The sequence below is a fragment of the Periplaneta americana genome, chromosome 9, assembly GCF_040183065.1.
Source record: "Periplaneta americana isolate PAMFEO1 chromosome 9, P.americana_PAMFEO1_priV1, whole genome shotgun sequence".
NCBI classification, from domain to species: Eukaryota; Metazoa; Arthropoda; class Insecta; order Blattodea; family Blattidae; genus Periplaneta; species Periplaneta americana.
The window spans coordinates 8,504,603-8,532,022 of NC_091125.1; the positions used below are offsets into that span (position 1 = coordinate 8,504,603).

Genomic DNA, 27,420 nt, shown 5'->3' on the forward strand with positions numbered 1-27,420 from the left:
ATTTTGATTGTGTTTAACTCTTCTTTGTAGGCCTAGTCTTGTTGGCTCATTGGTATGTTGAGTAGTCTGTGTACCATTGCTTGTTTGTGTTGTGTTGGGTGATTGGATAATAGTTGTGTATGTATGTTGGCCTATGTGTGTTGTTGTCGTTGTTATTGTGGGTTTTCTGTAGATTTTGAATCTGTGCTTGTTGTCAACTTTTGTTATTGAGATGTCTAGGAAATTTATGGATTTGTTGCTTTCAATTTCTAATGTGTAGTGCAGCTTTGGGTGTATTTTGTTTATGTGTTGATGTAGGTTTCGAATCTATCTTTTGTTTCCTTTTTATAGTATTAGTATGTCATCTACGTTTGTGCGCCAATATATGATGTTGTCTGCGTATTTGTTCTTGTTTTTGTTTAGTATAGGCCTATATGTCTGTTCTATGTTGTGTAAGAATATTTCACGCCCGCATGAAATTCTCAATACACAACTCAATTTCAGAACACACACACTTTTTGACTCCACATTACACTAAACAAACACACCCCACAGAACAATAAAACAGAAGGTGAGAAGACCAGGACCAACCAGTTCTGAAGATAGCCCACAACAGGCTGAAACTAGTCAATAAGGCACTGCACCTTAATATTTAACACGCGAAAGCAATGAACTACATATTCCAAAACTTTATTAGTCTACTAAAAGGCATGTAGCATTCTTCTTGAATAGAGGGAGTGTCTCCTCGGCCATGCGACTTGTTTGCATTAATTAATGGGATAAACGTAATTAAATATTGGAATAGTGCTGTAAATGTAGTATTTGATATTTTGTGAAAGAGCATTTCATCACAACCGACAAAACCTTTAACATTTGGCGACCGTTAGTTTCTGTCTTAAATGTTACTTGTGGTACTTCCAAGTGATAACATTATGCACATCTGTGAGTGTCCTTTCACATTCATTTGTGATATTAATGGATGTATTGCATTGTATTGTATTTATTTACATTATATCGTATTCATACATCGCTTCACACCTAGAACATGGAACATGCAAAAAAATTCGTAATAGTACCCTATATTGTCTTGCTTATAGTCACAGCCTAGTTGAAATATATGCAGAAGAGGTTTACATTATAGTCTACTAGTACAATACAGAGATTTAGTATCAATACTTAATAAAACACAGAATAAATGATACGTTGTTGAATGTCATAAATATTCACTTACAGAATAGAAGTCGTGAGAAATTTGATTCTTTAATTTGGCCCTAAATAATCTTATGTTTTGAGTTTCAGTTTTTTATATCCATAGGCAAGCTATTAAAAAGTTTTACTGCCAGATAAGGCACTCGTTTTTGATACCACGGCAGACTTGCCGATGGAGTATGAAAGTCACTTTTTGACGCATATTTATGCTATGAACTGTTAAATTAATTAATTACTTACAAAGTTTTCACCATTACATACGAGGAAGATTATTAATGAAAGAATATACTGACAAACCATGGGTATTATTTGTAGTTTTTTAAAATGGTCTTACATGATTCCCTAGATTTGGCACCTACTAATATTCTAATTAATCTTTTTTGTAGTAGGAATATACTGTTACTATCTGTAGAATTTCCCCAGAATTATTATTCCAAAACTCATTACTGATTGGAAGTAGTCAAAGTATATTGTTTTTAAGATATTGATATTTACTGTCTTTTGCATAGATCTAATAGCAAAACATGCTGAATTTAGTTTGGGGGTAATTTCTTTAATATGATTTTTCCGATTTAACACATTATTGCTTTGTAAGCCAAGAAATTTGGTTGTTGTTCATATTAGGGATCTGTTGTTAAATATTGGGTGTGATATCTACGAGGTTGAATTTGGGCAGGATTTATATTGGATTATGCTAGTTTTGTTACAATTGAATTTATTTGCCGTCAACCAATCACATATTTTGAGGAGAAGTGCCTCTGTTATTGATTGGAATGTGTTGGAGTTATTGCCTGTAATTACTATACTTGTGTCATCTGCAAATAATATGGGATGACCTGCATCTTTTATTAGGGACGAAAGCTCATTTATGAACACTAGAAAAAGAAGGGGACCTAATATTGATCCTTGAGGAATTCCATTATTAATAGTTACCCATGTCGAGACAGATTTCATAATTGTATTGATTTCGACTTTCTGTTTCCCATCTCTGAGATATGAGTGAAATAATTGTGTGCAACGCCTTTAATTCCATAATAATTAATTTTCTTCTAGCAGCATTTTATGATTTATACAGTTAAATGCTCTGGATAAATCAGAAAATCCCTCTAAGTTGGAATTTTTACTAATTGCCTCTATAATTTTGTCAGTTAAACTAAATGTTGCATTTTACGTGCATTTATTTTTCCTAAATCCATACTGTTCTGGGACTAAAAATGTTGTATCTTTCAAGATGTTCACTGACGCTAATGTTTGATCTAAATTAACTGAATATTCGCGGTAGAAGGAAAGAGGTGATTCTTGATACTGTAAATTTGCACATAACAGGCGTAGGCCTAATGGAGAAGCAGAAACTTTTTTATCCAAGTTGGTGTTAAAATACAAATTTTTAATAAACAAACGACACTACATTATTCCAGCTGGAATATACTCAGCGCAGAGCAAATATAACAGTTTAGCTGTATTACGAAAATGATATCAACGAATTTTGCCAGTTGAAAGCTACTGCAGGCCTATATAAATGTAAACAATGTGAGTTGCGTTTGAATGGTCCCTTACTATTAGGATTATAATGATTTTATAATTTCATTTACGCTCAGAACTCCTGTATTCTTGATACTTTTATCGTTAAAATCGTTGAAGACAGGAGCAGCAATACAACGTAACTACACTGGATGTCCGATAAAAGATTTTTATTATCGTTTTTTAAAACTCACCTATTTAAATTAATGTGAAGTTTGCGCTTGGCGGCTTGCACAAAGTTCCTCTATACGTGGTCTTACAATTTGACAGGCCAACACATTAATGATCTTCAAAATGCAGCTGTCTGTTCCTTTTATTAGATTTCACTATTCTCATGGTAAAAAAATGCTGATTCACACAACTATGAATTTGAAAACGGCAGTTCTAAATAATTTTTTATTTCATTCGGCACCATCGACTGATTTGACAAAACATTTCCGCATATAAGAATTTTGCTTATATTCATCTCCACGTCACGTAAAACCATACCGCAAGTATTCATCACTGAATTAAGAAACACAATACGTTTTTGTGAATCTTGAAGGGAATTTTCTCTAACATTATTTGAATTAGCACTGCTGTCATCTAACCCAGAACTTGATTCAGATTGTCTTTCTCGAGTTAAAAATCTGTCCATGATAAAATCTAAATAAAACACTTTTGATAAAATAGTCACACTATCACCCGCTCACACGTATATACTGAAACTGACTAATATGTTCTGACGATTCTAAACTCTGTTTTTTACTAAGTGAGAAGAGTAAACGAATTACAAAGCATTCTTGCAAGTGTTCACTTTCATTGGAATTATCGCCAGGCATAAAAATTACACTGAGCATTGTTGCAGGTATTCACGTTTCAAAATAAAATGTACCATATCAAAGACTTTGTTGTAAATAAAAAATTCGTTGTAAAAAGACTTCCTGGATGGCATTAAATTTATTTTTCATTTCCAAATTTCCGCGACACACTCCATGAGGCTGCGCGACATACCAGTTGGGAACCCCTGCTGTAAGGTATTGTGAAACCCTAAAAAAATGAAAGCACGAATTTGAAGGGTACGTCCAGATATAGAGTAGCCCCTCCTACAGCATGACAATGCTCGCCCGCACACCAATGCAATGACAACAGAACATATTCAGCGTCTTTGTTTCACTGTTCTTGATAATCCTCCATGTAGTCCCGACCTGGCGCCATCAGATTTTCATCTGTTCCCAAAACTTAAAGAACACCTGAAGGACATCTCTTTGATTCTGACGATGCAGCGCAGACAGAAGTGAGGCTGTGGTTCATTACGAGCATGAGCAGACCAACGTCAGATAGTACTGATGTCGACACATTGATCACGATAAAAAGCCTTCAATCTCCGATGAATGTCTATCGGGGGCTGTTAAAAACTAATCACAGCACACTGCTTCAGACGTACCAACATAGTGCTGGTACATGCCACCATGTTTCAGGCTTTAACTCACAAGCAAACGTTCTGATAGGGGCAGATAAAAAAGTTAAATTTTTTTCTTCCACCATGTTAATAATGTCAAAAGTAGTGCTTATACAAATTTTGGCCACTCGACAGCAATTATGAGGGCTGTAAAAAATAAGTTCGCCAGCGGTCGTTAACAGAAAAAAACACAGTTTTATTGGAGAAATTTATTGAAACAGACACACCAATTGTTGAGCTATTTTTCAACATTATTCCCCAACGAAATTGAGACATTTCTCATATCATGGGATCGACAGAGTGAGGTGCAGACGCAGGCAAACGCTTGTTCCGATCTGAGGTGGCTGACTTCTACGGCACAAAAATTAATCCCATGGTATGACAAATGGCTGAATTCCAGTGGGAGATATGTGGACAAATAGCGTAACAATTGCTGTATCTGTTTCAATAAATACTTCCTGGCAACCTGGATTGTTGATATTATCACTTGATCATAGGAGAAAACACAGCATATTTTGTGTAATTTCCTAAATTTAATCAATAAGGATGATGATCTTGAAGGGTATACACCATTTTAAAATAATTTAATACACAAACACAACTGTTACGTGAAATGATCAATAAGTTTTTGTAGCTTTATTCTCTTCAGCTCTAATCAACAATAACAACAATCCAGGTTGTCAGGCAACAATAGAAAATAAAAGATGTGAAAACAAATGAATGAAGTGTATAAACAATTCAATGCTCTTTCATATTTAAGTATAAAAATATAGGGTGCCATTTGAAATTTCAAATTCGGAGTGGGTGAGGGGTGAAATCTAAAATGCAATTAAGCCTGGTTTCAGACTTCCCCCTCAATATCTAAATTGACGTGTTTTTTTTATTTAAATTAAATTTAATTTCAATAATTGGTTATTTAGACTGGGAAGTTTTGAAATGAAAGCTCTGTATAATTAGCAGTGTCCTCCATTTGATCTACACGAGGAAGCCGAGCATCTAGCAAGCCACTTTCTCATATAAGGGGTCATTACAATGGGGACTATATTATTTTCATCGAAATTGTGAAACAGTTTCTTCACTATTATTTTCCCTCTACATTAAACACCGAAAAGAGTGAAATTTAAACATGCCAACTTCAAATTTCCCTCTCATTGCAGAACAACCAAAATCGTGCATAATAAAATTATAACCATCTGTTTTGACAGGGTTAATGCAAAATCAAACAGTGTTCACGTAATAATAGAATAATTACTGATTACTTGCTTACCTGGGGGTAGTGGTGTCAGTATCCACCACACCTGTTGGTCTTGACCTTCGTATTGTAACATACTCTACTGGTCTGGTATCATCAGCTTTGTTTCTCTCTTCTCTAGCAAACGGCACAGCGGCTTCTTGTTTCACCTCCCCCTCCTCCTCCTCTTCCTCTTCCTCTTCTTCATCGTCAGGCTCTGGTGTTGACGGTCTTGTGGACATAATTATTACAAATGTGAAATTGAATTATACACTGAATGACAATTGTAGAATACACAGAATTTAATTATCATATATAAATGCGCTAATTTCAGTTCTTAAGTGTCTTATAGTAGGAAGAAGACAGTGAAGTTTATTTTTCTTTATTGAAATATCTGCTTTATACATAAAATTTCGAAAAAGATCGAATTTCGAGAAAAGTAATACTGGTGATTACTAAAAAACAGTTGATTAACAACATATATCATCTAGGAGAATATACATACAGTGAGCAAGAAAATAAGTTAGAGAGAGAGAGAAAGAAATAGAAAAGCAAAAGAAAATTAAAGAGAAAGAAGTAAAATGAATTATAAACAAATAAATCAGATAATTAATATTTCTTTTCTTACTAATGGAGAATACTTCACTGTTCGTCATTCACCCATATGAAACCAATTTTTGTAGACAAATGTTAAAAAATGTCATGTTTTATTTAACGACGCTCGCAACTGCAGAGGTTATATCAGCATCGCTGGATGTGCCGGAATTTTGTCCTGCAGGAGTTCTTTCACATGCTAGTAAATCTACTGACATGAGCCTGTCGCATTTAACTACACTTAAATGCCATTGACCTGGCCCGGGATCAAACCCGTATAGACCAATGTAGGTACTGATAAGATAAAGATAAAGGTAAAGATAGCCTATTGTGTCCCATGAAGGGCAAAGGTCTCCTTAAATAAGGGAAAGCTCTATTTGCCTAACGTGATGTATGATAGAGTTGAGATATTAATATCGAAAAATAAATTAAAGAAAGAACAAACATTGAAATAAAATATCTGATATGTGACTATATTATAATATTATAACTTAACTAGTGTTATATATGTAGTGTTTAAATTCATTCTTCAAATATGTGCACAACTAAGTTCTTATAGGCTCAAAGTTGTGTTTGTTTCCTTATTCGAAGTCTATTTTGAAACAAGAGAAATGTCTGTGATGTTTCTATCACACTGAACAACAGTGCAAAAACTTATTTGCATGAAATAAGGTGCTTCTAATATAGATTTTAGAATGAGTTTAATGGTGCAATCCGTTTTCCTCTGGCACCAGAAAATGCAGACTCTAAATTTCTAAAATTTTATATGGAAATGAACTCACAATTAGATAAAAATTACAAGGTATCACAAAAAGAATTATTAGAATCGGAATTGTATGATAAGAACTTTCTTGTGTTAAATATTATTAATGTACCTTGTTAACATGTTTCGACCTATTTTCGGTCATCTTCGGAACTGGTCGTTGTTGGTCTTGGCGCCTCATGTTTCCTGTGTGGGTGCATTCGTAGTGTAGAGTCAAAGAGTGTATGTGTTTTGAAATTGAGTTGTGTGTTGAGGATATCGTTGGGGTGTGTTTTTGTGTGTCTGTATATTTCATATTGTTCTAGTGTGTTGAGTTTCTGGATTTTTGGTTGGATGTGCAGTATTTCCATGTCTGTGTTGATGTCTCTGTAGGTGTGGTTGGCATTGATGTGTTCTGCATATGTGGAGGTGTTTTGTAATTTTGTTATGGCTGTGATGTGTTCTTTGTAACGTGTTTGAAATGATGTGCCTGTCTGTCCTATGTAGAAGTTGTTGCAGGTTGTCTAGACAACAAACACACATTCAAAGTATACAGAAAACCCACAACAACAACAACACACATGCATAACACATCCAACCACCCCACACAACACAAACAAGCTGCATTCCGAACAATGGTACACAGACTACTCAACATACCAATGAACCAACAGGATTACAATGAAGAACTAAAGACAGTCAAATACATAGCACAAGAAAACGGATACAACCTCAACATAATAGACAACATAATACGTAAGACAAAACAAAACCACAAAAAACAAAAGAATACAACACAAACACAAGAGCACAAAAAATACATCACACTAACATACGAAAACATAAACACACATAAAATTGCAACTTCATTCAAGAAATTAAACTACAACATCGCATACAGAACAAATAACACTCTACAAAAACATCTCAACACACAAACAACACAAACAAACAAATACAACCACACAGGCGTATACAAACTCAAATGTAACACCTACAACAACTTCTACATAGGACAGACAGGCACATCATTTCAAACACGTTACAAAGAACACATCACAGCCATAACAAAATTACAAAACACCTCCACATATGCAGAACACATCACAAATGCCAACCACACCTACAGAGACATCAACACAGACATGGAAATACTGCACATCCAACCAAAAACCAGAAACTCAACACACTAGAACAATATGAAATATACAGACACACAAAAACACACCCCAACAATATCCTCAACACACAACTCAATTTCAAAAAACATACACTCTTTGACTCTACACTACGAATGCACCCACACAGGAAACAAGAGGCGCCAAGACCAACAACGACCAGTTCTGAAGATGACCGAAAATAGGTCGAAACATGTTAACAAGGTACATTAATAATATTTAACACAAGAAAGTTCTTATCATACAATTCCGAAGTGATACAGTGTTAAAAGTTGTGTAATCAAGATGCATCATTATTAGAAATTAAACATCTGACAAAAGTATAAAAAAGGTTACTATTAATATTTTTTTGAATTAACTTTTACTTTCAATTAAATTTTCCAAAATTTGACCATTTTCACACATATTATTTCATAACTCCACAACCATTACAGATAGAATTCTGAAATTTTGTACGCTAATTTAATATACATTTATGCAAAAGGTAGACTATAAAAATACCCATTTCTTTGAAAATAGAAAAATTAGGTCACAAAACATTATGTAAATTTTAATATACAGTATTTTATATAGGACAAATAAAAAATAATTGTATTAAAATAAACAACTCTGCATGTCTGAGAGTAATCTACTTTTCAGAAATAAGTGTTTATTACATGCAGAAAAAATATTAAAGATGTCAGAGAAACCATAACAATGTTATGGTTGCCAAATGATGTAACTGCAGAATTTTTTGTTTTTGTTTTTGTTTTGTTTTTTTCATACTTTGATAAAATTGGTTTGAAAAATATTATTAGTAACCTTTTTATACTTTTATCAGATATTTAAGTTCTAATAAGTCTTGTTGTGGTACCTTGTAATTTTTGTCCAATTGTGAGTTTAGGACCTGCATTTTCTGATAATATTTGTGGTCATTCATGTACATATACCCTTAAATCTGGTTTTGATTTTTGGATTGGCTATAAATACTAATATTTCTGTAATACTAAATGATACAATAATGAAATGTTAATAGTGGTATCGGAAATTTAATTAATTTTATCAATCTAGTGTTTTGGTGTGATGCTATTTTCGCTTTATCTAACTTTATTTCCTTTTAATGCTACTTAAAATTCAGTAAAGATAACAATTTCAAAGGGTCTAATCTGTATTCTTTCTCGACTCCTCATATTTCTAAAATTATACAAATCTTACTCTTAAGTGCTCCTGCTTCATGTATCATCACTCTTCATCTTGTTTTTTTTGGAAACGTTTAAACATCGAGAGTGGTCTTCATCCCCTTGTTAGCTGATTCAATTTTAAGCTTTACTTGGTGTAGGCTAAAGAAGTGTGTGATTGATATACAGAAGTCATTAATTTTGTGTGTAGCAGTGGCGAATATTCAGAGCATGTTACAGATACACTGCATGCCCTGTTATTAAAAAAAACACATACACTCTCTATAATTAAAATTATTATTATTGTTATTAATATTTATTATATTTAATTTTCTCCTTTTTCAAAAGAGGAGATGTAAAATCGTATGACAACTACAGGGGAAACAGTCTATTAAATACAACATATAAAATCTTTACCAGCATAATCAAGAGTAAATTGTATACACATTATGAAACAATTTTCGGAGAAGAACAAAATGGCTTCCGATCATGTTGCGATGGATATTTTACATTAAAATCATTGATGAAAAAACACAGGGAATTCAACTTAGAAACACATATTGCTTTCATTAACTTGGAAAAAGGATTCGATAGGGTGAACAGAAATAAATTATTAAATATATTAGCCACAGACCATGTTCCACAACAACTTATAGCAAACATATATAATATCTATAAAACAAATCTAATTGCAGTAAGGTGTGACAAATTATCGCAATGGACAGAAATTCATCGTTGCTGTATGAATCAAATAATTACCTCATGGATATATACAACTTAATAGGCATTTACAACTAGATTCATTACTTTTTGGAGACGATTTAGCTCTGGTGGCAGCCTCAAAAGATGAATTACAATGTTCAATTTTTAATTTTAACAAAATTGGAAATAAATATGATATGAAAATCAATAAAGAAAAAACTAAAAATAGCCTTCTGCGGGAAATACCCTGTGATTAGCAAAATATGTTTAGATTAAAAAATATTAGAAAGAGTAAATTATTTTACATATCTCGGATACACATTATCTTTTTTGGATGAAGTAGGCATTTCACAGAAAATTTCTAAATACACCAAAACAATTGGAATAATTAACAACATTATGAAACCTTTCCTAGTACAAAGGCATACTAGAATTCGCCTATACAAGACCTTGGCGAGACCTGTACTTTGTTACGGCAGTGAAGCATGGACATTGAGGAAGAAAGACGAAAGCAGAATAACGGCCAATGAAATGAAATTTATGAGATATACAGCAGGATATACGAAATGGGATCACAAACGCAATGAAGATGCAATGGAAGAATTACAACTCGAACCTGTAATTAATCATGTAAAACATTATCGGAACAACTGGATAAATCATCTGCATCGCATGCGTAGAGATAGAATCCCAAAAGTCATGCTCCACTATCGTCCAAACGGGAAGAGATCTCTCGGTCGTCCAAAGAAGTGCTGAATCGAAAATTCAACTGTGAGATCGTAATAGGCCATATGGTCTAATACTTGAAGGGCAGAAGAAGAAGAATTTTTTCGTTTTATTTTCTGTGAATATGTTAGATACTGATATATGTATATATATATATATATATATATATATATATATATATATATATAATTTGAACTGGCAATGGAAATTACGGGAAAACGTCTGAACTGATTTTAATGAATGACTCCTCATTTTGAAGCTTGGAACCCAAAGATTTTCAGAAAAATAGTAGTTTTCAGTGAAATGTAAATTTTCCTACATAATTTTCCTATTTTCCAAAATCCATCTGTCATCAGTTTTGAGAACTAATAGCTTTTCAGAATAAGACAGATACGGTACTAAAATAAACAATATCATGGAGGCCATGACTCCAGAATTGCCAACAGATTCTCTGACATAATGCCAATAGGTCGATCTTCATTTGTCTCTATATTGGTTACTAAAAACTTCAAAACTTATTACGAAGGTTATATTATCATGAATAAAATTTACAGATCTGATTCTCTGTTGTGTAATTTTCTTAGTACAGCTATGTAATGTGTATAGGTTATTAAAAACTACAAAACTCAAGAAGTTTTGTTGAAATTATTTCCATTAAAAATGAAATATTACAGATCTTCATTTCTATAATTTTGCTATAACTATGCATACAGACATATGTTACTAAAAGCTACAAATCTTACATAAGACATAAATATTGCTATTAAAAATGAAATACTTTTATAGTTATAAATCAAGTGGTATGAGTCTTTTTCAGATATTAATGGCGGTGCGGTGTAGATTTGTATGTGTGATTCGCTAACTATCCTAGGTAGATGCATTATTAATTAATTGAGTCATGCTTCCTATTGTGCACTTTAAAATATATCAAATTTATATTTCTTTGGTTTAATCGATCAGATTCGTGAACGCTACCAACTACATCATTTTACTGTAAGAAAAATAACAGAACATTTCATTTCTTGCTGACATGACGAGTTAGTTTATTTCCCACAACCAGCAACGAATAAAAAGCTGAAACAGTTAATGATTTTCGATGAATGATTTTATTTCAGTGAGTACTCATTACGAGCCTATGGCCAATAAATACGTCATTGATTGAATATTATTATACTAGCGTTTTAACATGGCCTAAATGATGTCCAGCATTTACTGGTATCTAATACGGTACACTCTAAAATGTCATATTCTTGCCAACAATCTACAATGACCTGAAATAGCTACTACCTCAATCCCACATGAAAAAACTGCTGATTGGCTTGATATTGATAGGCCTATTTGCGTTCCCGCATTGAAACTCAAAGAAATGAAGATGGATATGTCCAAGAAAAGCATTTGGCATAAAATCAATTCTGAGGGAAGTTTAAAAAAAAGATACATTTGACATGATTAAACTTCATTGAGCTATTACGTTGCTTTGAATGTCATATATTTCGCGGAGTATGTTTCATTATTATGGGAGCAAATAACTTTCAAAATATCTGATATTCTGTCTGGAAAATAAATCTGAAAAATCTGTATTTAAACTTATAATGAACTTAGTCTGCAGCATTTGCTGCACAAGCCACTAGTATTTAGTTTAAATCTAGCTAGGTTAGACTACATGCAATTATATGACCCGTAAGCAGCGATCGACAGAATGCCTTCTGGAGTCTCATGGTGTATTACTGTTCACAGATCTCATAAAAGCGCCGAGCAGAGAAAGAGTGTGTTAGGCTGAAATTCCAGTCAGTTTGGGTGCTATAAAAGCAGAGTGAAACGTTGCATTCTGTACGGCAGTGGTGGACTAACGCACAGAGTAATGCCAGCTTGCGCGTATTTTTTATGATTATTCCGACAGTGATATTTTTTAGCACAACAGCCTAATTGACCTATTATTCACCATTCGAAGATCCACACCTTTCTTTCACAATTTAGCTTTCAGTGTAACATGATTTCGTGACACATGATATGCTCAAGTTTCGTTCAGATCATTGACAAGATGAAGTTGCATTTTGTTATTTTATTTAATGTAAAAATGGGTGACTGTAACAAGGTGTGACAATGTGACGTTGAGAAACTTAAATTGAAATCTTTCCGATATCTGAGACTTGAGAAAAAGAAAATTACATTTCAGTCACCTAGAATCAAACTGCACTTTATCAAAAAGTCTGATTTTTCAGTAAAGAAGAAAAACTAATTCTATTTTCGTAAAATTAATTTTTTGGTCCTACAGAATTAACCTAGGCTATATGGAGAAAGGCCACTAAGGAAAGTATCAAAGGAGAAAAATTCGATCCGGTGATGTGGAGCATCGGCATAGCTTAGTGGTTAGAATATCTAGTGTGTAGAACTAGGGGTACTGAGTCCGATCCCTGAGTCCGATGCCCGACTCTGGACCGAATTGTTCTCAATTAATAACCAATAATTCTATCTTGTCTGAAAATTATTTAGAAGAAACAAATATAGATCAGCTTCGATCTGATGACACTTGGTTTCTCGAGGGAAGAAACCGGGAGGAATGGACGGTTAGGGATGGGAGTAATCCTCTTTTACTAGATAGATAAGTGCATTTATTGATGCATAATAAATTATACAAACTCATGTACACAAGATCCTTCGCACAAGCCCTTACGGCCATTTGTGCTATAACTATGCACAGTTTGAATCTTCAGAACGAAAATAATACCTACTAATAGTAAAATAGTAAAACAACAGTTAGCTATTGTTACTACTACCGTTATCATTAATTATCACAGTTACAACTAACTTAAAACCAAATTTCACAAAAATAATAAAAATAAAATAAATGTAAGATATGAAAAGAGAGAAAAAAACACAGTGAAACAAGATCAGAGATCCTACAATCTGAGGAGTTGGTACTTTAGTAGAGATAGGAATGCAATCAAAGGTACGATTTCATAGGGTCTGAAGCTAGGCAATGAGGGAGCATTGAAATACTGTTTTATTAATATCAAAGGGATTCTGAATGAAATTAATAATAAGACTAGAATAGATTATTGAATAAACACAATATTATAGAGTTAGCAGAAACCTGAATGAATGATAATAAAAAAATAGTAATAAAAGATTTTATTTGCTTTGCAAAGACATTAGTAAAACTGGAAAAGATATGGAGAAATCCGGGGGGGGGGGGTAACCCTTTTAGTCAATATAGAAATAGCAGATAAAGTAGTAGAAATTAAGTCAAAATTAGAAGAAATGATTTGGGTAGAGTTACTAGATTGCAGCAAAAAAGTGGAATGTATATTAGGCTGTACATATGTACACCTGAATAATTCCAAATATGCAAATAAGAATTTCTGGGTTAAGCTGTAAGAAGAAGTAAATGAATTAAGGGATGTATACAAAATAGAGGAAATACTAATCATGAGGGATTTCAATGGGAGAACAGTGGATGAAAACATAGATAGCATAATAGTTTGGTATGAAGAGAGAGAAAGAGGTTAAGATGCAGCAAGAATAAAGTAGTCGATGAAGAGGAGAGATAATTATTAAAATTCTACTAAGAGATTAATTTTGAAATAGTAAATGATAAATATTTAGGGGATAAAGAAGGAAAATTCAGTTTCATTAGTGCTAATGAGCAAGCCTCTTTTACTAGCAGAAGACGGCGTGAAAATGTTGTAGAGTTATGAGTGACAGAAAACTTACTTCCCTAAATTTAACGTACAAATTTTAAATTTACTTTTGTTTCACGCATGTGGCATTAATGGAATTAAACAAATAATGAAAGTACAATAATTGAGAGTTACAAAATCATATCAGTATGATGTAATACTAAAAAGCCAACTGATATTTTGCGGTCGGTTAGTAACACAACTCGAGAGACAACCTCACAGCATGAGAACTAACTTCATACTAACCCATAAACCCCTACTCTACACCAAAAAATAGGATCGTCCCTAAGGAAGACGAAAATGGGTTTCTAAGTTGATGTCACCATTTCAGAGCTGGATTTTAAACCCAAATTAAAGTGTAGACTTCAAAAGTGCACTTAAAGTGGAAAAAATCCGATTTCTTTGATGAACTGCACAAATTTTAAGCGACTTTTGCTAGGAGGAAGTTTACTTTGCCACCAAGTTGTGGATAAAATTTCAGTATGTAAATTTATTATTTATTTTTAAGGTGATATGTGTCAGGAAGGTGCACTATTGTATTAAATAAGAGGAAAAAATGTTATCATTTATTATAAAAAAATCAGATCTTCTCTCAAAATAAATTCTTTAGCAATTTTATATAAAAATATTATCAAAATGCATTGCACTTCAACATATGAATACGTTTTTAAATAAATATTAATTACTCCAGAAAAATTACATTTGAAACACTAAGGAAGACATCCAATATAGCATCTTGGAATTTAATGCCTGAATGGAGTAAGAACCTATCCCATGTCCAATAAATCTTTGACATTACTAATTTCTCTTTCTAAATATACTTATTTCTCTTTATAAATATGTAAGTCATACATTCTTTCTTTGTATCGTATTGTAATACAAATTTCCCATTATTTGAAGTAGAGTCGGGCAGACTGCCTCATATTATCGCCCGTTCTCGGTTGCGTAATCACCGCAGTCCCGAGCAGTGCACGAGCACCTCTTGGTCCCGAGATTACCGATACTAGGTCATTCCCGACAGTCTCGGAGGTCTAGACGGGACTGTAGTACTGATAAAGAAAGCAGTATCGCTCGGGCCGTGCTCCTATAGGAAGCATTGGCTTATAAATTTCCCGGTTCTTTAAATATATATCATGTCGTAGCTCCTATAATACTTAATCAATCGCGCTGTAATTTTTTGGATTGATAGCTCAATGTCTAAGGAAAACATAGGAAAAAAATCGAACTGAAAATATTTTTTGGAAAGTGAGAAAAAAAAATATTAACTTCGATGGAGATTGATGTGTTCAGAATAGACATTTGCAACTTCACCTTTGTAGGCTGAAAACTTTTTTGTTTTTCACGTTAGATGGGGGGTCAAAGCGAGAGAAATGTTCAGAAAGGATGGAAATTACTTTTAAAAGTGATGGCCACTCAAAATTTTTACTGGTTCTCGAATAACGGCAAGTTAACCTGTTAGCGCAGGACTCATGACTCAAACGTTTGTTCCGTAAAATTTGTACGGAACCCTTCAACGCATGAAAACTCGTTATTGTACGGATAGTATTAATTGGTATTTTAATAAAGGTAGTTGAAAATGAGGCTATATAGTCCAAGATGGTTTACACTTTATAGTAATTAGGCTATCTTTTATAGCAACTAAATAAAAAAATTGTTTGTAACACAATGATATGAAACATGAAAATATTAAAAGCTGGTTCACAATAAACCGAGAACGGAAACGGCAACGAGAACTAGAACGGAAATATTTTTAAAATAAATGTATTTAAAGGTAAGCATTCACAATTAACTATTCTGAATGCTCACATTTAAATACTGTACATTTATTTTAACATTATTTCCGTTCTCGTTTCCGTTCCCGGTTTATTGTGAACCAGCCTATACTATAGAAAACTACACTTTCTATTGGTGTGCACGTTATAAATTATTGTTACAGAACAATGATTATTGTATTCTAGCCATGTTACAATATAAAATTATATAGGCCTATATGATTTACAATAATTATCCTATGTTATAGGAACGAGAATAACAAATTAAGAATTAATCAGATTTCTAATACTTGTACCTAATGATAACTTACAAGACAGTAATAAATAATAACCATCATAATAATCCTGATAATCATAATCTTAATCATCCTAATGATTACGATAATGATGATGATAACAGTAATACTAATAATAATGATATAATGATGATAATAATAATACTAATAATAATAATAATAATAATAATAATAATAATCGCTGTAGAGTAACGGTTAGCACACCTGACTGTGAAACGATCGGCTTCCGGTTCGAATCTTGGTTGGGACAAGTTAAGACTGGTTCACAATAAACCGAGAACGGAAACGACAACGATAACGGAAATATTGTTAAAATAAATACATTTAAATGTGAACATTCACAATTAACTTTCACGTTCCCGTTTCCGGGCTCCGGCAATCTTCTCGTTAATTGTGAATGTTCACATTTAAATACATTTATTTTAACACTAGCTGTACCCGTGCGCTCCGCTGCACTTATTAGAAATAAATATAAAGTAATTACATAATTAAAATAGAACATTGGGTCCAGGGAACATTCGTGTTTGATAGAAGAGTAAATCGTTTAATATGTTACTTAATTTAAATTGTATTTAAATAATTAAGATGCTATCATTTTGGTCCAGAGAGCAATCATTTGGTGCAAATATAACTCGTTTAACATTTTTCTAAATTAGTCTTGAATGCATCCTTTAATAAATCACTCCAAATTAATAGAGTTGATTGTGTAAAAATGTAAGAATTCACGATCTCCTGTGCACTACTGCCATAGAACGAATAAATTTGTTTTTCTTCCTACTAAAAAATTTAATAGTTTGCACATAGCAGTTACGGAACAACGACGCTATAATCTGAGGTGGCGGTGGAAATGTATTGTATTGTTATTTTAAAACTCTTTTATATCCTTAAATATCAGACCTATCAAAATTTTGCCTGGAATAAAATTTATCGAAAATCATTTTTGAAGAACCTTCTGTTATGTAACATTTTTCACAAAAATTAATAATAAGCGAGATATTTCGGTTTATTTAATTCAGGCCCCCTTACAACCGCCCTTTTAAATAAAGTATTTTGGATGCTACATAGCCTAAAATCTAAGTTATAACGAACTTAATTTATATTCCAATTTTTACTGAAATCCGTTCAGCCATTGTCGCCTGAAAAGGTAACAAACATCCAGAGAGACAGACAGACTTAAATATCAGTCCTATCAAAATTTTGCCCGGAATAAAACTTATCGGAAATCATTTGTAAAGAAATTTTTGTTATGTAACATTTTTCACAAAAATCAATAATAAGCGAGATATTTCGGTTTATTTAATTCAGTCCCCCTTATAACCCCCCCTTTTAAATAAAGTATTTTGAATGCCATATAGCCTAAAATCTAAGTTACAACGAACTTACTTTATGTTCCAATTTTCATCGAAATCCGTTCAGCCATTATCGCGTGAAAAGGTAACAAACATCCAGACAGACAAACAGACATACAAACAAAAATTAAAAAAAAGCGATTTTCGGTTTCAGGATGATTAATTAATTATATATGTTAACACCAATTTTTTTGGAAAAGCGAAAATTACCAGAAAAATTTCGCTTACAGATTTATTATTAGTATAGATTATTTCTCGGTGTCGTTTCCGTTCCCGGTTTATTGTGAACCAGCCTTTACCTGGCTGAGGTTTCTCGCCTCAACCCATTGAGAGCAAATGCTGGGTAACTTTCGGCGCTGGACCCTGGACTTATTTCGCTGGCATTATCATCTCATTCAGACGCTAGATAGCTATAGCAGTTGATAAAGCGTCGTAAAGTAACTAATTTAATAATAATAATAATAATAATAATAATAATAATAATAATAATAATAATAATAATAATAATAACCCTCTTTTATTCTCTGTTGTTATGATAAAGCAAATATAAATGACACTCAGGAGGAAACGCAGAATAAATATGGGGGGAAATGCCTGTTATTATTCGGTTGAGAAGCTTTTGTCACCCAGCCTGCTCTCAAAAAACTTGAAAGTTAGAATTTATAAAACAGTTACATTACCGGTTGTTCTGTATGGTTGTGAAATTTGGACTCTCACTTTGAGGAACAGAGGTTAAGGGTGTTCGAGAATAAGATTCTTAGGAAGATATTTGGGGCTAAGAGGGATGGAGAATGGAGGAAGTTGCACAACGCAGAACTGCACGCATTGTACTATCACCTGACATAATTAGGAATATTAAATTCAGAGGTTTGAAATGGGCAGAACATCTAGCATGTATGGGCGAATCCAGAAATGGATATAGAGTGTTAGTTGGATGGCCGGAGGGAAAGGACGTTTGGAGAGGCAGAGACGTAGATGGGAAGATAATATAAAATGGATATGATGGTAGAGACTGGATTAATCTTGCTCAGGATAGAGACCGATGGCGGGCTTATGTGAGAGCGGCAATGAACCTCCGGGTTCCTTAAAATGCATTTGTAAGTAATTATGATCAATTTGTGAAAGGAACTACCCTATTTCGTAATTCCGTCCTTCCTCTTGCAAAAGTGTTTCCATTTCACATGCAGCATTTTATCAGTTGGGAAACAAAAATATCTTATGTCAGAGTCTTCGGTCCTTTATAATAATATAAATAAGTATTAATTATTTTATTTCGTCCTTACACAGCGCAATAATTACCCATGCTGATGAAGATGCCATTGCATAACAACGAAACATCCAGATGTGAACGCGCAATATAATAATACAGTCGTGTGTTATCCATTACTATAGCGTATACAAAACACTATCGAATGATTAAATATGGAATGTCAACGAAATGCTGATAGCGAGAAAGTATATCATAGCTCCAACCATAACTTGTTATTGTTTTAGACTAGCTTAGGATTAGGTAACGACTGAAAGTGCTGCATTATTTTGCTTCTCCGGAAAGGCAATAAATAGTTCATTAAAATAGTGTGACTTCTGTAAGAATGTCGACAATCATAATGTGCTGTATTATTGCATACCACACTGCTGTGCCTTCTTAGATTACTTTATGAACATTAATATTTCAGAAAGAGTCACGAATTGCAGTGATGAGCGGCAATTAAGCCGGCAGTCAGTGTACGCATTTCGTAACGATAAGTCGACCGTGTGATAACAGGCCGGGACCCGGTATTCCTCGTTCCCGAGACTGCCAATCTCGAGAATACGATTCTCGGAACTGGCGTTATCGGCCAGCCAGTCTCGCCTACGAGACGAGCGGGAGTAAGAGGCTGTTTGCCCGACTCTAATTTGAAGCAACACTTAAGTACATTTTAACAGTTCAACAACACTGCAGTATATTATATTCATTGCAGTATAGGCCATTCGTTATTTTGTGAAACCAAATGCATGCATGTAGCTTACAGTAAGAACATTATGGTGGGGGCAAGTGAGCTATCTGCAAGTAGAAGTGTAGTGAGGGAGGGAGCTTCCCAATCCAGTTTTTTCTTCTCTTGACGCGCAGGTAGGTTTCGCGAGATAACAAGTGACCTAATTATACATTATATAATATTACAATATACTGATACTCTTTAGAAGCAACAAAACAACATGGCCGAAAATGAGAGGCCGTGATTTTTCCAATGGAGAAAATGCAATTTGACACTAAAAGTAATTTTTACTATTGAACTTAAAGCAGATGAATAAATCGTAGTTCGCTACCAACTGAGCAGTTTATCATAAACCCTGCTAAATTGTGCACTAAAAAATACCTTGGAGGAAGTGCGTTTTGATTCTAAACTACTTATTTTCTCAGGACAGACTAGTGCTAAATTAACAGCAGCTTCACTTCACACATATTACATAGGTCTACCGATAAGTCCACAGAAATAAATTTTGAAAGTTAAAGAATAACTTTATTCCGAATAATAATAATAATAATAATAATAATAATAATAATAATAATAATAATAATAATAATAATAATAATATTGATTAATACTCAGCCATGTGCACTTTTTTTAGAGATTTTTATTTTAGTAGGTTATTGTATGATGCTTAATCAACATCTTAGGTTATTTGGCGTCTGAATGAGATGAAGGTGATAATGCTGGTGAAATAAGTCCGGGGTCCAACACCAAAAGTTACCCAGCATTTACTCATATTGGGTTGAGGGAAAACCCTGGAAAAAACCTCAACCAGGTAACTTCTCCTGACCGGGATTCGAACTCGGGCCACATTATATCACTGACACCACAAATCAATATTTTATTATATTAAACTATTTAAGTACATTTATATTCAAAATGCAACAATATCACTATTCAAAATTAACACATTTAATGGAAATCAATGCAAAAATAATAACAAATATTCACGAGAATAACCTGGTCTCACGGCCAGACGCACTAACCGTTACTCCACAGGTGTAGACTTTTTGAGAGAAATTAAAGTAATTGCGTAGTGCATGCCTTCGTCTTGACTTCATGCTTCGTCACTGGTCTATAGTGTAGTACATAGGCCTATGTGTTTGCGTGTATATTGATACATTAAATTGAAGTAGGCCTACTAGAACACAAAGTTATATAACTTATATCGCGCAAGTGTATTAATGATTCTGACAGTTTCTGCTATGTGTGTGGTGAACATACAGTTAAAATTATTCGACAAAGAATAACATCACTATTAGAAAAGGCTTACGAATGAAATGTTGGCTATAAACTAGGTGATCAAAACAGGAACTCTCTCCTCATAAGTGTTGTGATAATTGTGCTAGCCATTTAAGTGGGTGGTTATAGAACAAACGGAAATTTTATGTGCCTTTCAGAATTCCAGTGATATGGAGGGAGTCAACCACCCATATTGATGTCTGTTATTTTTGTATTACTGAAATAGCGAGGCTGAAAGGAAAAGATAAAATGACAATTGAATAGCCAAATATTCCATCAACTATTCAATGGCGTAGCATGAAATTTTGAGCAGGGGAAGCTAATTCAAGTTGTCTTTCATGCAATATGAGAAAACGAATTACAAAAATATATGGTACAGTAGTCTTAAAATAAATAGTAGTCAATTTCAAGTCAGCAGTCGAAGATTGGTTGGAACCTCGTAAGTAACACCAATAAGGCATGACCTCAAATGGTACCGGTACCTACGTAGTAAAATAAGATTTCACAGTTTACACATATCTCTAACAAGTAGACACGTATACGTATAACATTAGCTCACTCCCTGTCATAGTTAGAGGAATCACAATATTAACAGTCAATAGATACATTATTAGTATCATTACGTAAGTATGCATCTGTCTTTTGGTTGTGTCCTTCATAGCAAGGGAGTCGGTCATTTGTTTTTTAGATCACACTTTTGTTCGTAAGTCAGTCTTGATAATAGAATTGTCCTAAAAATTCAAGTAAATTGGTGTCAGGAACTGTTATTTCACTCATTATTTATTATATTAGGCACAATCCACACTAACACTTCAACTGAACACAACTCACGAAAAGGGATAACTCGGAAACTACTTATTTTCAATGCCAAAACTAGCTTCTTGCTAGCCTTGCGACCAGGGTAGTTTAGTTAGAAAGGCATGGAAAATCTACGGGGTGGGTTACACAGAAGAATGAGTGTAAGAAACCAGTCTGCTTGGAAGCTGGTGTGTGCAGGCGTCTTGTTTAGGCTTACTGCTGCATCACAAATCATCCTGGGCTGCCGCAACACAATATTTAATGCGTAAATATAAATTCTATTAAAATTAATAAATAATTTTGTCCATAGACTGCAGGTTTATTATGAAATTATTATTAACTGGGGAAGCTGAGCTTTTTAGCTTACATTGACGCTACGCCACTGCAACTATTAGACTTCTTAGTCACATTGATGAAATAACGATTCCTATTCCTTTCTATTATTGGACATTAGAAGGCGAGACTGAAAGAGATGATAATCCAGAACAAGTTCTATGAAGCTCTGGTTCAGAATTTGAAGGCATATAATCGAATATGCGTCATCTGGTTGGTTAGAGTTAAGTGATCTGGTCCGAAATTTAAATCTTTCAAAAGCATAAGCAGAACAATTATTGGCGAAAAGAAAGTAATTTCTTATACTGATATACAAGTTATATCTGTTTAAAAATGAGAACAGTAGCTGGTTAAATACTTTAAAATGGAAGCTTCTCTGTGTTACTATTGATTGCTTAATGAATAGCATTCGGTAAAAGTCCCAACTAAAATGAATGGAGATTCTTCATACACGCATCAAAGTTATGCCTGAAAGCTGCGCTGTTACATAATAGAAACAAGTATTGGAGAGTTTCTGTCACAGTGAGAGTTCTGCTGATGACTTCAGTATTAGATGCAGCACAGTAGACAACAACAATAACATAATTGAAACTTACTGTACAACCATCTGTACCCATTAGTCATGCAAAGAAAGTTACAACAACAATAATATGGAACTACTCTTACAAAAAAGATTAGCATGGCAACTATCGGGTACAATTGGTGTATCTGTGTGGATTTTAAAATTACATATTGGAATATTATTAGGTTGATCCATAAGTTCGTAGCATTTTTGTTCGTCAAGACAACACTGCGTTGTTAGCAGATGGCCAATTGTTATTTGGAGTGTTGTACTTACTTGTAAATAGGTCTTGAATTTTGCGGATTGTAAGCAATTTTGTGCTATTTATAAACAAAAGTATATGGACTGTCAAGTGGAAAAAAACGAATATTTGAGATATATTCTTCTGTTTTTGTTTAATAGAGGAGCATAGACAGTGAAGGCGGCTCGAAAATTTGTTCCGTGACGCCAATGGAGAAAGAACTACAAGAAAATGTTTCTGTCGTTTCTAAGAGAGCCACTTTGACGTGGGTGATTCGCCACATTCAGGAAGAATATCGGGCTTTGATAAAGACCTTCTGGAAGCTTTAATCCGTGAAGATCCACGTCAATAAACCCGAGAATTGGTAGATGTGAGAATTGTGAGCAGTGAACCATCATGCGACATTTGTATTTCCTGAGCAAGGTTCAGAAATCGGATATATGGGTACCATACACTTTAAGTGAAAAGAGAAATCAGCGGATGATCGTTTGTGCGTCTCTGCTTGCTCGTCATAGTTTAGCCCATTCCTGTCTAAGATTGTTACTGGTAAAGAAAAATTATGGCTTTACATCAGCATCAAAAAAGAAAGGAGTAGCACTCAGTACAAAAATTCCATCTACAGAAAATATTAGAAACTGGTAGGCGTTGTGTACTACGAATTGCTTTCCAGGAATGTAACCATAATTGCTGAAATATACTGGCAACAATGAGACGTCTTGCGACCGAAATTGAAGAAAAACGACCAGGAAGAATACATTAAGTGCTGCTGCAACACGATAATGCACGCCTGCACTCTGCTAATTTGACCAAAACAGCTATCAAGGAGCTTGGTTAGGAGTGAGTCCATATTCCTCATATTCTCCCGATTTTCCGCACTCAGATTTCCACCTTTTCCAATCTCTATCCAACAATCTTAAAGGAAGATAAGAAGATGCTTTACAAACTTGGTTTGACGACCTATTTAATTCCAAACTAGCAGATTTCTTCAGATGTGGAATCGAAAAATTACCCCAGCACTGGCAGAGTCATAGATAATGTAGGAAAATATATTACATCTCTGTCTCCTATTCATCTCAAATAAAAACTTTTGTCACAAGCAAAACGCGTTATGAACTTTTTCATCAGTCCAATATATAATTTTATTGTACTAACACTTCATAAAAAATTAGGTCTAATGGTAAAGCCACATATCAGAGAACTGATGAAATACAGACTATTTGATAGTAAATTGAATTATGTGGACTTCGAGTGTCATTCAAGAATATATTTTGCGAATAGATCTTGGGTAATAATACAACAGAAAACTATAAACTACTAGATGACACATTTACTTTATGCATATCGCAGTATATGTTGCAATACATAGCTATATCCCTCAAAATTCACATTTGTACTCGCATTTGAATTTTTTATTCCAAATCTTGGACAAGTCAGCGACGAACATGGAGAAAGATTCCATCAAGATATTTCAGAGATGGAAAAAAGGTTTGAAGGCCGGTGAAAACCTAGTATGCTCGGAGATAACCGATGGAATCTCATGAGAGAAATCCAAGAAAATTACAAAAATATTAGCATATAGCGTTAGTTTAAATGATTGCAATAGCAAATGAGCTGGAAAGCAAGGTGGAAATATTTTCAGGTACCGGTACCTATGTTAAATAGTAAATTAAGAAAATTAAATAATCTTATTGTGATGAATGAACTAATTTATAATGGTAAATAACTATATTTTATTTATTACCCTCGAAAAATAAATAAATGTGATTTATTAAAAGACTGATAGCAATGGTAAAATCTGAGGATATATGCTATTTGAACTCAATGCTTCAAATTAATAATAACTGATATACTGTATTTTGTGCAAAAATGTTTTGAAGGCCAATTTCTTTGTGTTACCTCTTTGGGCAAAGATATTTTCATCTCTTCAATAAAGTCTTTGCTATCTAATTAAAATAAGACTACTTGTGTCTGTCTTTCTCTCAATAACAATTTCCCTCTCTGTGCACTTCTTACCTGTTTCTCTTAATAGTAACGTACTGTGGTTTCTCTCGTCGAAGAGCCTTCACTTCATCCAATCCCTCAAGTCCTTCATTCTGGGGTTTTACTGGTCTGTTCCTATATAGAGATGTGTACCTGCAACAACACAGCACTTGTTAATACAATTTTATATCATTTAAAGCTAGATAGTTACAGATGAAATTTGTTTTTCTATCAACAATAATACTTTATTTACTTATGTTCTTTTAATTAAGTTGGCCCTGTCGATAATAACAGACTATTGGATTCCAGATAACAAAAACACTGAGGCAAGTTTAAGCCAAGGGTGGGTGTTTACCACCTTCCACATCATCGTACCAAATCGTTCGTGTTCTCCTATTGGCTAGCGATGAAGTACGCGCTAGAAATTAGTTTGCAATCCCAATCGTTACTGAGCATTTAGTGAGAAATGAAGTATGTTGAAATCTTGAACATAGACTCGCGATTAGGGTTGCCAGATGTCCTGATATGGCGGGACATTCCCCATTTTCAGGAAATTTTCCGGTGTCCCTCTCATTACCCGTCGCGGGGCGCAAAATGTCCAGCTTTTTAAGATATGTATCACTCATTCCTAAGCGAAATTGAAATTCGCTCACGACGCGAAACAACTGTACCACGCAACATGTTCAAACTTGAGGGGTATGTTAATTTGAAAGAATACTCTCTTACCCCTTTAAGTTGGTATTTTGGTATTTTTATGTCAATCTAAATGTTACTAAACAACATTTTTTAATATTAAATTGCCACATTAAATGACAATATTATTTCAAATATAATGATAATACTCATTAAAATGTTGCAAGAGTAATTATTTAATTATCTTGTACATAGAGAGGCTACACTGTGTATTAATATATTCTTATTAAGTTGCTTGTATATCAACTGGAGTAAAATGTCTTTCTTTCAATTTTTAAAATCTAGCAACCATATTGGTGATATGTTCAGATGCAGACATGGATTACTACAAATCCAAATTTATACTGCTGTTGAAACTAGGTGGGCTTCCTTTACCCATGTTGTTCCACCCCATGAAACTACAACCTGTATCACAACTCAGGCTTATAGTCTATACCATTTCTCATAAAAACAATGCCGAGGCTTGTGTCGCTCTTTCTCATTCTCTAGTAATACTAAGTTGAAAATGGGTAAAAGATATCTGTAAATAATGATAATAATTTGTTTAAAGATTAATTGGACTTCATTTTAATTATCCTCTGCACTATATATTGCTTGTGTTTAGATTTGTTGATAAGTTGCATTTTGATTGGGCAGTGAAAGATGAATATCATCAATCAGATACACAGGAATACGAGCGGTAGGAAGTGGGAAATAAAATGCAGATCCAATAAATAATTACATTTTATTGGAAATAGAGTTGAGACTATGAGTACAGTAGGCCTTTTTACGACATGTGTGTATGAAAGATCGAAAATATGTAAGTTAGTTTTCAATTCTTATACTGTACATTTCTCACGTAGATTCAAATGAAGGTAAAAAATTCTTCAAATCGTCAAAATTTCCCTCTTCTTTACAGAAATTCCCTAATTTGAGGAAATTTGCTAAAATCTGGCAACACTGGTGGTGATACAATGGATTTAACAAACTGGAGGCCTATCACAATATGTTCAGTAATCAGAAGAGTAATTGAACGTGTACTTGACCGACGTATCCGCGAATTCGCGAGTTTTAACCCCAATCAAAGAGTTTTAACCAAATCCTCTGGTACTCACGTCAACACTGCAATTCCCGATTCTCTGCTACGCGATGTTAAAACAAAGGCAAAAGATCTGGCTGTTATTTTCATTAATATAAGGAAAGCTTTTAATAACATAGATCATAACTACTTAAGAAACACCTTAAACGCATTACCTATTGCAACTAAACTCACAAATCTAGTCTTCAGCTTACAGACAGGCAATATCACAACGATTCGCTCTAACAATGGTAAAACAAAACCCATCCACCATAGCTAGAAGTGTGTTACAAGGTTCTCCTTTGTCACCTAGTCTTTTTAATCTATGCATTGATCATATTTTGAACGAACTAGTGAACACGGCAAGAGTACTCAGTATGGATTTGACTTAAGTCCATTTGACTGTAATGGGCTTCACAGATGATATTGTTATCATTGGTAAAGACAAAAATTCCGCTTTAACACTCTTCAATCACGCAGTTCCATGAAAACAGACTACAGTAGATATTAGCATTAACAATTGTAAAGGCATATGTATTAAAAAGGGTCAACTGTCTGAAGAAAACTTGCACATCTCGTCTGGAAATGAGGTAGCTGGTTTCACTGGTTTCATGCAGTTCAACTACTCCATGAAATCGGACTAGATATTAACATTAACAAGTATGAAGGCATATGTATTAAAAAGGGTCAACTGTCTGAAGAAAACTTTCACATCTCCTCTGGAAATGAAGTAGCTGGTTTGCAAAAAAGTGACTTCATTCGCTATCTAGATGTCAACTTTTATGACGAGATTAATTTTGATTATCTTTCAACATTGACTAAACTAAGAACAAATTTAGAACTGCTTATTTCTTCACCATACTTACGAGCAGATTAAAAATACAACATCATTAACACCTCAATCTGTCCTGGTGTAATATATCCA

The 27,420-nt window shown here is 33.8% G+C and overlaps 1 protein-coding gene across 3 annotated transcripts in view; it reads right to left on the bottom strand.

The window, feature by feature from the left end:
* Cht6 (Chitinase 6) overlaps window positions 1–27,420 on the bottom strand; it is a 572,389-nt gene that overhangs the window by 61,361 nt on the left and 483,608 nt on the right. For all 3 annotated transcript variants that reach the window (XM_069834392.1, XM_069834390.1, XM_069834391.1), the window contains exons 13-14: window positions 24,779–24,898; window positions 5,418–5,612 (exon numbers count right to left, since the gene is read on the bottom strand). In XM_069834392.1, coding sequence (XP_069690493.1) covers window positions 5,418–5,612; window positions 24,779–24,898 — 315 coding nt within the window. The remainder of the gene's footprint in view (window positions 1–5,417; window positions 5,613–24,778; window positions 24,899–27,420) is intronic.